This window comes from Ixodes scapularis, unplaced genomic scaffold (genome assembly GCF_016920785.2).
Source record: "Ixodes scapularis isolate PalLabHiFi unplaced genomic scaffold, ASM1692078v2 PGA_scaffold2__306_contigs__length_199485367, whole genome shotgun sequence".
Lineage (NCBI taxonomy): Eukaryota > Metazoa > Arthropoda > Arachnida > Ixodida > Ixodidae > Ixodes > Ixodes scapularis.
The window spans coordinates 52,560,497-52,574,194 of record NW_024609857.1 but is presented as its reverse complement, the minus strand read 5'-3'; the positions used below and the strand labels follow the sequence as shown (position 1 = coordinate 52,574,194).

General features: G+C 46.4%; 1 protein-coding gene across 1 annotated transcript in view; it reads right to left on the bottom strand.

Annotated features, from left to right (window-relative positions):
* The window catches only part of LOC115310117 (voltage-dependent calcium channel subunit alpha-2/delta-1), a 405,214-nt gene that overhangs the window by 9,332 nt on the left and 382,184 nt on the right, over positions 1–13,698 (bottom strand). The window contains exons 28-34 of the mRNA XM_042291392.1: positions 8,317–8,409; positions 7,320–7,417; positions 7,151–7,225; positions 6,580–6,650; positions 4,945–5,020; positions 1,705–1,763; positions 1,583–1,609 (exon numbers count right to left, since the gene is read on the bottom strand). Of these exons, the coding sequence (XP_042147326.1) occupies positions 1,583–1,609; positions 1,705–1,763; positions 4,945–5,020; positions 6,580–6,650; positions 7,151–7,225; positions 7,320–7,417; positions 8,317–8,409 (499 nt within the window). The remainder of the gene's footprint in view (positions 1–1,582; positions 1,610–1,704; positions 1,764–4,944; positions 5,021–6,579; positions 6,651–7,150; positions 7,226–7,319; positions 7,418–8,316; positions 8,410–13,698) is intronic.

The window sequence follows — 13,698 nt, the reverse complement described above, 5'->3', positions numbered from 1 at the left end:
CTGGAAAAATCTTGAGGAGCATTAAAATTTGCCGTATTGATCAATTACCAAGTAAGCACTTTCGACTACACTAGATAGTTTTCGTGGTACCCTTTAAGCAATAATAAAAACAATAATAGAAAACAATAATGACCATCGCTTGTTTGTGCTAACTAGGTCGTGCTCTGTACATATGCATGTGAAGTTCGTCGCCGACCTTTTAAATTATTCCAACAAAAACGGGAGTACATTTGGAGAGTGTTCACAATGCACGAAGGTAATTTTTGGTTGGTGCTGCAGTTGCTTGGAGTTAACGAAGAATGTGTCAAGAATAAAAAAGAAAAAAAAATCTGCGGAGAGCAACTGTTAGCTCATCATCGAGTTATTACCAGTCTTCCTGACATACGTTCTAATATTTATGAGTATATATTTAATTAACTTCTTTAGTTTTCACTTCCCCCACGAAACTCACTACGAGAATTGTGTTCATGCAAAACATTTGTTATAACACGGTGTAATGTTCGTTGTATAGCTTTAGAACAAAAAGTGAGTGGTGAGAAAAAGGGACGTGCTCAACAAGCCCTGTTTTTGTCGATATAGGTCGCATTTATTATATTATGATGAACAAGCTTTTTATCTAAGTCTAATTCTCAAGTTAAATAAATGTTGACTCAAACGAGCATAGAAGTGAAATTACACATATATTAAAAAAAAAATATGGCTTCTCTGAACTGCATAAAATATTACATTGAGTTGAAACCCGAAGGAAAGCTAGCGAGTTTTTATTTCTAGTCGGGCCTTCAATTTTATACGTAATTTAGTTTATCGGTAGAAGTTAGACGTTACCGGCGATTGTCGAAACTTTCTAAATGGATGCTGATAAGTCCCATTGTCAGGAGGACCGTAGTCGCATCACGTGGTAACAACGTTAAGCTTTTGCGCGGAGCCGTGCTGACGTAGACATCCCAGGGGGAGGGGCGAGTTTTGATTCGGGCTGCACAAGCGCTGTCCGCCTTGGCTTGGGATCTCTTTTGCAATTGGCGTCATTTTATTCGCGTGTCCGGCATTTTTCCACATTTTGCTCAGCGAGATGCCGGTGGTGGCATGGGCATCATCCAACTTGTTGTGGCTTGCCAATGATATCCTCCAAAGCATTTGAAGGTGTCTTCGGTATTCATCAATGCCATCTTCAAGCCGCTCCTCGCACAACTAGTTTTTGATTTCACGTTCTTTGTGTTGCATCTAGCAACTCAAGAAGCATCTTTCTTTTAGCAGGAAGCAGTTCGCCGTCTTCTGCATCTAACCGCGCTGCTGCCAGAATCGCGTAGTGCCGTTTTATGTATGACTCTATTACTCTACTCTCGTCAGCGCGCACTAAGCCCTGTTATCGGGTGTGCGATCGCTACATGAATCTAATAATACTAACATCCCTCTTGGCTCCTCGCCGTTTCTGTGAATGCTTGAGTAGGGGAGGGAGTCCCGCTGGTTCCGCCGATCACTGACGTCTCGCACTTCCCTTCCCCGTAAACCATCCCTGTGTGGCCCTTAAACACGGTAACAGAATCATATATAACAAAAAAAAGACAAAACTACGTCGTCTTACGTGTATATCCAGACTTTGAGTAATTGCCTGAAAGGAAAAAGAAAACAAGTCTTCAACATGACGAAAAGTTCGGTAATATACTACAACAAAGTGCAAAAAAAAGTATGCTCCACAAATCTTACCAAGATGCCGCGTCTAACACCCAGCTGATGTCGAAGATGTGAAAAATGTTTTTTAGAGGCTGCAAGAAGAAGCAACGATAAAATTTTAATTGGTTATTTACACATACTCATTGTTCTACCAGAGTGAATTAAAAAGGTGGGATTAAATTTGCTGTACGTTTGTAGATTTGCACAAAAATAAGTACAAGCGCGCTGGCTCAGACCACGCGGGTAGAGGAGTGTTCCAGCTATCTTGTGCCAAGGGCTAAAAAAGCTGGTCGCTATGCGTGTTGAAGAACGCAGTTTTGTTCACGGTCCTATTGAGGAAGTAAAAAAAAAATTTTCCGGTTTCCAAATTTGTTAATTTACGCAAAATAATGAGCTAACTTTTGAATAATAATTTATGTTGCAATCTTCTTATACAAAAATTGTCGGACGTTATGAGTTACATCCCATTTTGCCGTTTTCATCAAGTAGCCTCTAAGTGGCTAATTTTACTAACCCTTAAAAAATAAAAAAGAACAACAACAACAAGTGAGATAAAAAAAAAGGTCAGACAACACACATAGGGTGACCACCTTCCTGCAGGCGAAATGCGGGACACCCTGACCGGGGGTTGGGGGGGGGGGGGGGGTGTAAGTGGTAAGAGTAGGACGGTATTTTCACGACTCAAGAAATAAGTAATAAAAAAATTATCCAGCCCGCACACCCCGATATCCTGTGCAGTCCGAAAGCATATTATACACCTGAAAATTGTGTGGCGGCAATTAAGCGAAAATAAATTTCAATCACAGTAATATATTTTTGTGTAATTGTAATGGTAAATATTTCATTATGGGTGCCTAAGTTGAAAGCATATAAATCTACTGCAGCAGACCCCAATGCATGAAAGGGAAATAAGAAACAGTAAATCTTTTTCGACTTATTGTTTCCTGTCGATATATACTAACTATATATATACTAAGATATACTCCTATATTAACATGCTCTTGCACAGAATTAGAACCTTATGTTGTTGTTTTTACGACTCGTGTGAGTTGCAGGTTTTTTGCCTTGTGTGGCCGGCCTTCACTAAAACAAGCTTTCCATAACAACGCTTTCGCATGACACAGTATGATTTGCAAATATTTACAATAGTTCATTTTGCAACTTTTGGAGAGCAATATTCGCTCGCAATATTTTGCCATCAAGGGTAGAGGCACAACGGCACATACGCGTCCAACTCCTGCAAGAACAACGGTCGCTTCCCGCAGTGCTTGTATAGAAAATGACATACCACCAAGATTCACACGTTTATCAGCGACCTCCGCGCAGCCCCGTGGCCTGTCCTTCGGAAGCGTGATAATTTGCATGGCTGAATGCTTCAAAAATGTGAAATGCGGGACATTTTAAATATTTTGGTATTTCTTGCGGGACGCGGGACACGAGCCCTCAATGCGGGACAGCCCCGCGAGTCGCGGGACGGGTGGTCACCCTAAACACACATGAGCGATGAAAACGGGCGCCACGCGGCAGTTTCCATAGCAACTTGAGCGGACGGTGTGACGTGAATGCTATACCATGCCACCACGTTACAGCGCCCGCGCAAGTTGCTATAGGAACTGCCTCGCGGCGCCTGTCTTGATCACTCACGTGTCCCCCCTTTAGGGCTTTTAGTCACGTGTGATTTTTTTTAAATATCTCGATCGCTTTCTATGAAGCTCGAAGTAATTAGACGCAGGAAGGCTACCTCGATGGATAAGGCACAATTGGATATGTTTCCCAACACGCGCTACAATGTTTCATCGGATTTGCGCCCACATTATTTAAAAAGAGTTGGATAATTAATATATTTGTGTTGATTAGTCGATTCGACACACCGCAAATATTATCTTGACTCGCTCAATAGGACTGTGACCAACACTGCGTTGGTTTGAGACGCGTACCGTGCGCCAGCTTGGCACAAGTTAGCGGAGGCACCAAAGATTTTTTGTATATTTCTCATTGAATCACAAAACGATACATGGTAAAATGGGATCAGTATGGGTCGTGGTTTAAATTGTTCGAAGCGGTAGCGTTATAGGACCACTTAACCCAGGCGCGGCCTATGCACGAAGTCTGTGGGTTGTTCGGCTCGTAACCGCTAAACGATCTTAAAAAAAGCGGCGACCGGTGCCAGGGGTCGAAGCCCGGTCAGCGGCGCGGAAGCCGATGGCGCTCTGAGCTACGGACGCGGCAGGCAGGAACGGGAGGAGCAGAAGCACGAGGTGTGAGAAAGCGCGCGAAGTGGAGGGGTGTGGAAAGGGCAAAAAAGAGGAGCAGAACCAGGTGGCGTAGAAAAAGCGCGCGGAACGAGGAGTGAAAGGGTCAGGAAAGCGCACTTCTCCTTATTGGTGGCTTAAAAGCGCCAAACAATTTCGACAAAAAAAAAGAGAGAAAGGCAATTTGCGTTAGGGATTTAACCCCGGTCACCGGCATGGAAGCCGCATGCGCTGCGGATTGAGCTACAGATCCAGCACGCAGAAACGGGAGGAGCAGAAGGATGTGGTGTGAGAAAGCGAGCTGCGCGGAAAGGGCTGGAAAGGGCAAGGAAGAAAAGAGCGGAAACAGGTGGTGTAGAGAGAGCGCGCGGAACGAGGAGTAGAAAGGGCTGAAAAACGCATTTCCCATGTTTTGTTGACTCGGAAAATTCAGCGGAAAAGCTTTTTATCCGGTTGGTGTGTAAGGAAAGCGCGCTCAGAGTCACAAAGAGACAATGGTATGACGTAATCTGCTTTCATACTAAACTCTGCCCTTGGCACCACCTGAACAAAGAGCACCACCCACCCCAGGCACCTGAAGACAAATGGACATCCCAGGCACCACCCACCCTATAAAGCTATCATATTTAAACGCGCTTGGTAGAATGATCAAACATGCAGCAAATTTTAGTTAATATAAAGCAATATACAGCTCACAATTCAAGGGTCATTTGGGTTGGGCGCTAATGCATATTGTAATATAAAAAAATGTATTGTTTACTTGATAGTATACATCAACGAATAATTACTGCAATATAGTTTAAACTATAAAATAAATATTCTAAATGAAGGAAACAAAAGAAATAGCAGGACATGCACTCATGGCATAAAAACCATTGACTACTTGAAAATGTAACGGCTAGATTATTTCTTTTTTTAAATCTGTAATGATGAAATATCAACATCAATGACAAGTTATATAGTGCAAGCCCAAGTCTCGAACGGTGAGGTAATGAGGTGTTAGGTTGAGATGCTCGTTTACCAACATGGACGACCTCGCTCCCGCTGTGTACTTCCGCACTCGTGGGCATCGAGACTCTGTATGGAGTTCCTCAATCCTGCGAAAGTATGTAATTTCCCTCTTAGAAAGCGTACCTTAACTTACTATCATCTCAAGAGTTACAAGCACCACTGGAGCGCCAGCTTATACCAGACTACGAATGTCGGCCAGTCCAAGCGACGACTGGGGCGAGTGATACTGGCTTGTGGCGCAAGTCTGGTAGGCTCGCAACACGACGGACCGAATCGCGATTTTAATTCGCAGACCGCGATCTTGTCTGCACGTCCTCCAGCTTTTCAACCAGTAAGATTTTTCTTGCAGCAGCGGCGAACTAAAGAGTTCGCCGCTGCGTGAGGGCATCTCCAATCCCCCCTTCGCGAGCCCAAGATTCCATCGTTTCTACGTCCAAGCCTCCCCTCGAGCAGGACTATGCTTGTGTAATTTCTTGGGTTAGTAAAGCTGGTGGTGCGCAAGCCTATCACGGTGTACTGTCTTGCTCGGTACGTAACATGGGCACAAAAGAATTCTCATTAGTATAATGCAATTAAATGCAAATGTGCGAGCGAGCTGGACAAGAATGATAAAAATAATCCCTGGAGCTGTGTTTAAAAATTTGTGTTTGTCCCATGTTCCTCCTGTTCCCCTTCTTCAGAAATTATTTTCGTCAAGAATTCTTTTTCGCTGCATTGCCGTGACCATAGCGTCAAACGTCGCTTTCGCTGTTGGACAGCGGTGCCGGAGTGCGCTGTGGGCGTTTTGCCGCCCTGTGGGGCCACAAATAGGTTTGGTTCGTCCTCGATGTCGTCTGTTCGTCGTCTCTTTCGTGTGGATGCCCTTAGGAGACGGACGGTTCGTGGACATGTCTTCACGTGATCAATCCGTCCGCGGATTAGTCTTTCGTGTGAATCGTTCATAAGGAATCGGATGCACTTGAATGCGTTTAAAGAGCAAAGACGTTGCTGGTTCACGATATACATGCTCAGTGTACGGTTTTCACCTATTTACATCTGCAAATCAATGTCACTTTGGTTGTATGGCCATTTAGACAACTGGGAGTTAATCTGTTGTAAAATGTGGCATGTTGTGTAATCGCAGTAGAGGTTGATACTTCACCAGGGGAGGAATACTGATAACCTGAGGTATTTAACATGCGTCACGCTACGACGGCCGTCTGCACCAAAAATCTACAGGAGTGAAATAGTTTGAATTCACAGTGTATAGCCTGTGAGTATTTGCTCCACGTTTAGACAAGCTTCACGCATTCATTCCCTCAAACCGTAGAATGTTCTCATTTAGCTGTTGCATGCTCGCTGACGCAATGCTTTGTGCACATACCGCGGGCTGAGAACGTTTGCGTCAACAGACTTAGCACTCACTCGTTTCGTTTCTGTGAATAGACCAGCTTCCGGGTGATGTTCTTTTGGAATTGTCTGGCGATTGCAGGCAGCTGATAATTGGTAGGGTGAGCAAACGCGCAGGTCCTAATGGCTGAAGGTTTGAATTTTAGAATTTATAATATCTATTGTTTCCGTCGAGCATTAGGCTACCTGATATTGACAGGCGTTAATCGGCCAATTAAAACAAATTAAAAAACCTCATCCTGACTTTGGAACTTACTTGAAATATACAGATTTCTTCAGCATGTCGTCCATAAGTTCTGGGTCTACTGCTCCGACGAATTTTCCTACCTACAGAAATACATTGATATAATGACATTAAAAAAAGACACCATAGTGTCTACGTGCCTTGAAAGGTGAATATGGTAGAATAATTTTCGAGCCTGTTCGTAAAAAAGAAGTGGTTGTACAAAGAAAAGTTATAATAATTTCGAAATATTTGCTTTATTACATTAATTAAGTTAGCACATTGCTGAAAGAGAAAACACACTGCTCTATGAGCACATTCAGTTTAGAGAACGTATCACCAATATGAAATGCTGTAAAATACCCAGTATTAGTTCTTGTAAGAAATCGCTAAAATATTTTTACACGACTGTGTAAAAATAACAAAGGTAAACAATGGTATTTCATGTTTCATTGTTTTAACAGCAAGACAGCAAAACTTTTCAAAAGAGCTTAATTTTCTTAATCTTGAGCACGTGGTCAATTTCATTTGGTTAAAACTAAGTCTTTATGACCATGTGTATGTAGTCACCCGCACAGCAATAATTCAGCATTTATTCTCTTACATTTTCGGCATGATCGTCACCGCTTGATGTGATAATGAAGCCGCCGTCGTCGAGAAGGTAGCAGATTACGAAGTCCTGAGTCGACGAAGCAAATAAAAGTAAAATTAGGATTCTTGTTTCCGAAATCTCACGATGCAACCATGCACAAATAAGCAGGACTCGTCCTCACCTCGTCAGCACAACGGAGGTGGCCGCCCGAACTTCCGTTGGCAGACATCGTCATAAGAGACTCGTGAATAATTCTCTCTTCTACCAAAAGGCCTACGACTGAAAAAACACAAGAACATACATTCCTCCATAAATGGCACCAAAGGGGCTCTAATTTTGCGCACAGGTCAACAGAACCAGCATGATTGTCGGAAATAAAGCCTCGCCTTGTCTCGAAAATAAGAGCATCTCGTTCTTCTAAGTCACTGGGCGAGTGTTGCATCGACGAATATGCTCTTGTAGATTAAATGTCGCGATATATCTGCCTTAACTCCAAAGGAAAGTGCTAATGATGGTGATAGTCGCCGGGTCCTCACTGATGTTACATCAAAGCTTAAAACCTCAAAACCAAGTACAATAAGATTAGGTTTGCGTTTTAAACGTAAAGGTACCGCAAAAACTCGCCAAGTAGCTTAGTTTAATCACGTGCCAGAACTGCTGGTCATTATTGCCTCGTTTCAATAGATTTTGCGTTTCGTTCGCGAGGATCTCCAAATAGTCGCTTTTCAAAAAGTGCGTGTCATGTATATTAACTCTGCGCAATTCTCCGAGCTCGCCACTGGTTGGGCAGCAACTTCGAGCGTTTGGACACAAGGATTATGTCATCGCTCGGCGTGGACTGAGACAAGCTCATATCGAGAACGAGTGCTCTAGGTCAACGTTCGGCGAAGACTCGCATCCAATCACATGCTTGTTTCCCAAGAAATGGCGGTCTCCAATGTTGCTTAATAGGAATTTAAAAAAAAAAGGTATACTATTCAACTCGGCTATATTTCACCTCAAAGCCCCTATTCTACGTTACAGGGGGAGACCGTCATCAATGCGTTTCTCTAGGAAGTTATTTATTAGCGTAAGGGCATTGTATGAGACGAGCACCTTGCAGAGCTGCTTTCTCGCGCGTGTGTTTTTGATGGCTTTGGGCGCAGCTTAATAGATAGAGCGCATATAGACGTGCTTACCTGCCGGCATCAGCTCTGCCTTTTTTATGTAGACGTCGACCGCCTTGGCCGCAATGATGACATGTTCTTGGGTGGCATTCAAACCCCAGCTTCCTGGCGAAAGAAAAAAAAAAGAAGAAAAAAGGTGGCTTTGAAAACAAAAGAAGAGCCTTCTTTGTCAATCTGATTATACGTGTATCGGGATATACCGGCAGAAGGTGCATGCACATAGATTAGTAGCAGAAGAAGATAAAGGTTACTCGTTCCACCGCCCAAAATGATGGTCTTGTGTCCTTGTTCATGATGCATGATGTCAGAAGTGGCTTTTTTTAGTCTGGCCATGGAGGGACTTCGCCAGCTTGATGGTTTGCTTCTCTCCGGAAATGTAGCGGACAACTGGCGCAAGTTTAAGCAGCAGCTTTTGGAGCTCTACCTGGCCGCCACCGAGCCGGATAAGGCACGCACCGACACACAGAAGGCAGAAAGTTTCCTCCACGTCGCGGGTGCGGTGATGCCATGGAAATCTTCAACACCTTTGGACTGACAGACAAAGAAAGAACCAGCTACCACGTCCTGGTGACAAAATTCGAAGAATATTACACTTTAAGATGCAATAAAACTTACGAATGCTACAAATTCAGGACTCAGACGCAAGCAGAAGGCCAGTCGTCCGAATAATGTTTTCGAGACGTAAAGCTAAAAGCTCGAACATGTAATATTGAGCAGCTGTTCAATTATATGATTTGCGACTAGATTGTCTATGGCGTCACCGACACGCGAGTACGCGAAAAGCTCCTTTGCTAAGATAACATGACCTTGGAAAAGACAATCACACTCTACCAAACGACTGAAGTAGCCAAGGAAAGGCAAAGGACTTGGGACAATACAGAGAAGAGCGTGGCACCTGTAGCCAAGCAGAAGGACAAGCCCGCTGCAAGACCAATCAACATGAAAGGTGCAGCACGCACTGCAAGCCTCGAAAACGCCCCGCATACGGCAAAGCATGCCTTGTATGCCGCAAAAAGAATGACTGCTTGACTTGTTGAAAATTCAAGACCACAGTCGACAAAGTCAGTAACCAAGACGAATTTTTTGTTTTGGGCATCGGAAATGGTTGTGCTGACTGGATCATACCAGCGATCATTTCTGACAGAGGAGTTAAACTGAAGATCGACAATGGTTCCCAAGCACATCTGCTACGGTTATCGACTTTCAAGAAACTAAGGGGAGAGCGTGTGCCGAAACCGTCGAGGGCGGAACTTCGCAGCTTCAGCGTAGGTATTTTGGGGCACATTGAAATTGCAGAACTGCGGCTCAAAATCAATAGAACAGACGCAAGCCTAGACTTCTTTATCGTTAAGAAAGCTAGCCAGGCACTTCTCGGACTCGGAGCATGTGAGTCATTTGGGTTAATAAACCATGTCCACACCGTGACAGGTGCCAGTGACCATGCAAAGAAGATCGCAGAAACCTTTCTAAGACTACTTGATAGCCTATGATGCACCATGAAAGAGTATGAAAAGGTTCTAAAAGACGGAGTCAAACCATCCATTTAAGCAGCCCGTCGGGTACTACAGCATTTGAAAGCACCTCTCAAACAGGAGCTGTTCAGAATGGAGAAGGCAGGAATAATAGTCAAAATGGAGGAACCGTCAGACTGGGTCAGCCCGCTCGTCCTGGTTTGCAAGAAAGAAAACAAAATACGAGTGTGCATGGGTCCCAGATTTGTTAATGAAAGCCTGAAACTCGAGCAGTACGAAAAGCCGGGAAGAGAGGACATCGAAGTGTAGCTGGAAGGCGCGTGATTTTTCTCCAGGTTAGATGCCAACGCGGGTTTCCACCAGATCCCCCTGGATGAAGAAACGCCACGCATCTGCACCTTCCGCACTCCGTTTGGACGATACCGTTTCAAGCGTCTTCCGTTCGAAATTTCGTCCGCACCGGAGGTTTTTCAAAAGACAATGTCACAGATCTTCGACGGCCTACACTATTGAAATATATTTTTTACCGGAATGTCATTTCCAGTAAAAGTCTATTTTACTGGATTATGGGACTGTTTTCACTTCCAGAAAAGCGGTAGCTTACCGGAATTTTGCCGGATGTTTTACCGGAATGTCACCAGATATTTTACCAGAATGTCATAGGCTTTATACCGGAAGTCGATTTCCAGTTAGAAATCTATTTTACTGGATTATGGGACTCTTTTCACTTCCAGTAAAGCCAGAATTTACCAGAAGATCACCAGATTGGCCGGAATTCACCGTGTTTTTTATTTCTTTGTTCGGACGTCAACGGAAGGCACTTAGAAGGGAGCCTGTGAACAGTTGTTGGTTATGTTTACCAGATGCTGGACGATTCGGTAACAATTAAAGTGGCTATTCCGTATAGACCTGAAGGTTCTATGTATTTATTTAACAGGGTCGATACCAGTGAAACAATTTGCACAGCTGTAGAAAAAAGCAATCAGACCAAATAGGAACAACCAAGTTCTTTGCCACGAAAGACATCTTTCAAGATGCTCACAATTCCGCTAGGTAAATTCCTAGACGCACAGTAGTTTAATTAATAAAACCGCGCAGGTGCACCACGCGGACACACACGTATACTGTCAGCAGCACGCTTAGCGAAAACCACGAACGCGCGGAGGGAACATCCGCCGCTGTTGAGAAATCCCGGGCACACTCAGGACGTCCCTAATGCCGTCGCCACGGGTGCACCAGGCCTCAGTAGCACGCTTAGCGAAACCACGACCGCGCGGAGCGAACATCCGCCGCCGTTGAGAAATCCCGGGCACACTCACGATGTCGTCCCTGATGCCGTCGCCACGAGTGCACCAGGCCTGCGTAGGACGCTTAGCGAAAACCACGACCGCGCGGAAGGAACATCCGCCGCCATTGAGAAATCCAGGGCACACTCACGATGTCGTCCGTGATGCCGTCGCCACGGGTGCACCAGGCGTCAGTAGCACGCTTAGCGAAAACCACGACCGCGCGAAGGGAACATCCGCCGCTGTCGAGAAATCCTGGGCACACTCACGATGTCGTCCCTGATGTCGTCGCCACGGGTGCACCAGGCCTCAGTAGCACGCTTAGCGAAAGCCACGACCGCGCGGAAGGAACATCCGTCGCCATTGAGAAATCCAGGGCACACTCACGATGTCGTCCGTGATGCCGTCGCCACGGGTGCACCAGGCCTCAGTAGCACGCTTAGCGAAAACCACGACCGCGCGGAAGGAACATCCGCCGCCATTGAGAAATCCAGGGCACACTCACGATGTCGTCCGTGATGCCGTCGCCACGGGTGCACCAGGCCTCAGTAGCACGCTTAGCGAAAACCACGACCGCGCGAAGGGAACATCCGCCACTGTCGAGAAATCCTGGGCACACTCACGATGTCGTCCCTGATGCCGTCGCCACGGGTGCACCAGGCGTCAGTAGCACGCTTAGCGAAAGCCACGACCGCGCGGAAGGAACATCCGTCGCCATTGAGAAATCCTGGGCACACTCACGATGTCGTCCCTGATGCCGTCGCCACGGGTGCACCAGGCCTCAGTAGCACGCTTAGCGAAAACCACGACCGCGCGAAGGGAACATCCGCCACTGTCGAGAAATCCTGGGCACACTCACGATGTCGTCCCTGATGCCGTCGCCACGGGTGCACCAGGCCTCAGTAGCACGCTTAGCGAAAACCACGACCGCGCGGAGGGAACATCCGCCGCCCTTGAGAAATCCCGGGCACAATCACGATGTCGTCCTTGATGCCGTCGCCGCGAGTGCACCAGGCGTCAGTAGCATGCTTAGCGAAAACCACGAACGCGCGGAGCGAACATCCGCCGCTGTTGAGAAATCCCAGGCACACTCACGATGTCGTCCCTGATGCCGTCGCCGCGGGTGCACCCGGCGTCAATAGCACGCTTAACGAAAACCACGAACGCGCGAAACAAACACCCCCGACGTTGAGAAATCTTGGGCACAGTCTTTTTCGCTCGCTGGATGCTTCTGAAGACAGACGGACAAAGAGGCGTAAGAAACAGGTCACTGAAAAATATATTCTTTTCATCTGCACACCCAGCCGCTTTGGAAGATACAGGTCGCGCACATGGAACGAGAAGCCGAGACTGAGCGTTCCTTCCTGGCCGGCCGTTTCTCGTTGACGGACAAAAAAACCGGCTTTCTTAAAAAAAAAAAAAAATAAGTCAGCAAAACGACCCTCTTGCATTTTCCCCACGAACCCAATGCGAGGGAAAGAGGGTGCGTGGGGACTCCTCCTTGGTGCGAGGCACCATAATTACACACGTCCCCGGCTCGTCTCTGCTTCCCCTCCCCTCGCGTCGGCTTCGAGTGAAGGTCGGTAAACAGGGAAGCGAGTCACCCGTTTCGGGTAAGATTTCTAGGAAAACCGGGTCGTCAGGGCTGCCGGTGACATTCCAGTGAAATCTGTTTGCCGGCAAATAATCTACCGAAGACTGGTAAACTGGTTTCGGATGAAAACGGGCGAAAGTGCCTACCTTTTTGGATCGTCAAAACAGTTCACTGTACGGACTTCTTGAGAATTGCAACGTCGTCCCGAGCTAATACCCGCACTCACGAGAATGCCGCTCGAGTGGTCTCGTACCTGCTCTGGCCCAGACTTTTGCCTGTCAAAAATATCAAGTTGCCGGTGATCGCTGTCCACCTTCTTGGATCTCCAAAACAGTTCGCTGCGCGCACTTTTTGCAGAATTACAACGTTGTTTTGAGCTAAACACGCACTCACGAGATTGCCACTGCATTGGCGGCCGCCATTAGAAACACACTCCCCCTGCTCGCCTTGGCTTCCTTGACTTTAGCCGCTCCCCTTGCGTCGGCTTCCAGTAATGTTCGGAGTCCGGCAAACGAGAGTGGCTTCCAGTAGGATTCCAGCACGGGTAATCGAAAGTGGTTCTTGTATAACTTCCAGCGAAAGTGGCCACGCTGGGTTGTGGTGAAAATGAGTGGATATTAACCCGTTTCCGCCGAATGTCACGGGAAGTTTTTGGCGGATTTTAACCGTAAGTGGCTCCGGTGAAAGGTCCGGCGAAATCTGGTTACTGGAAATGGCGGCCGGTAATATTTCCACCGAAAACTGGTAAACTGCGCTGGTTTCTGGTGAAATGAGTGGAAATTAACCCGTTTCCACCGAATGTCACTGGAAGTTTTTGTCGGATTTTTCAATAGGGTACCGGGCGTTCAAGATTGATTGAAGCGTTTATTATGTGAACCATACCTTGGTCTATTGGGCCTCATGTGACATGAGGGAGGGGAAAGGGGCGTTTAACGATGACGATGGGTTGATGTACCGTCCAGTCCCGGAGGACCGGAGGTAGGAGATGATTGATGAAAATACTAGTGTTCGGTCAGCAGGTGCTGACGTCGGCGGATGGGTC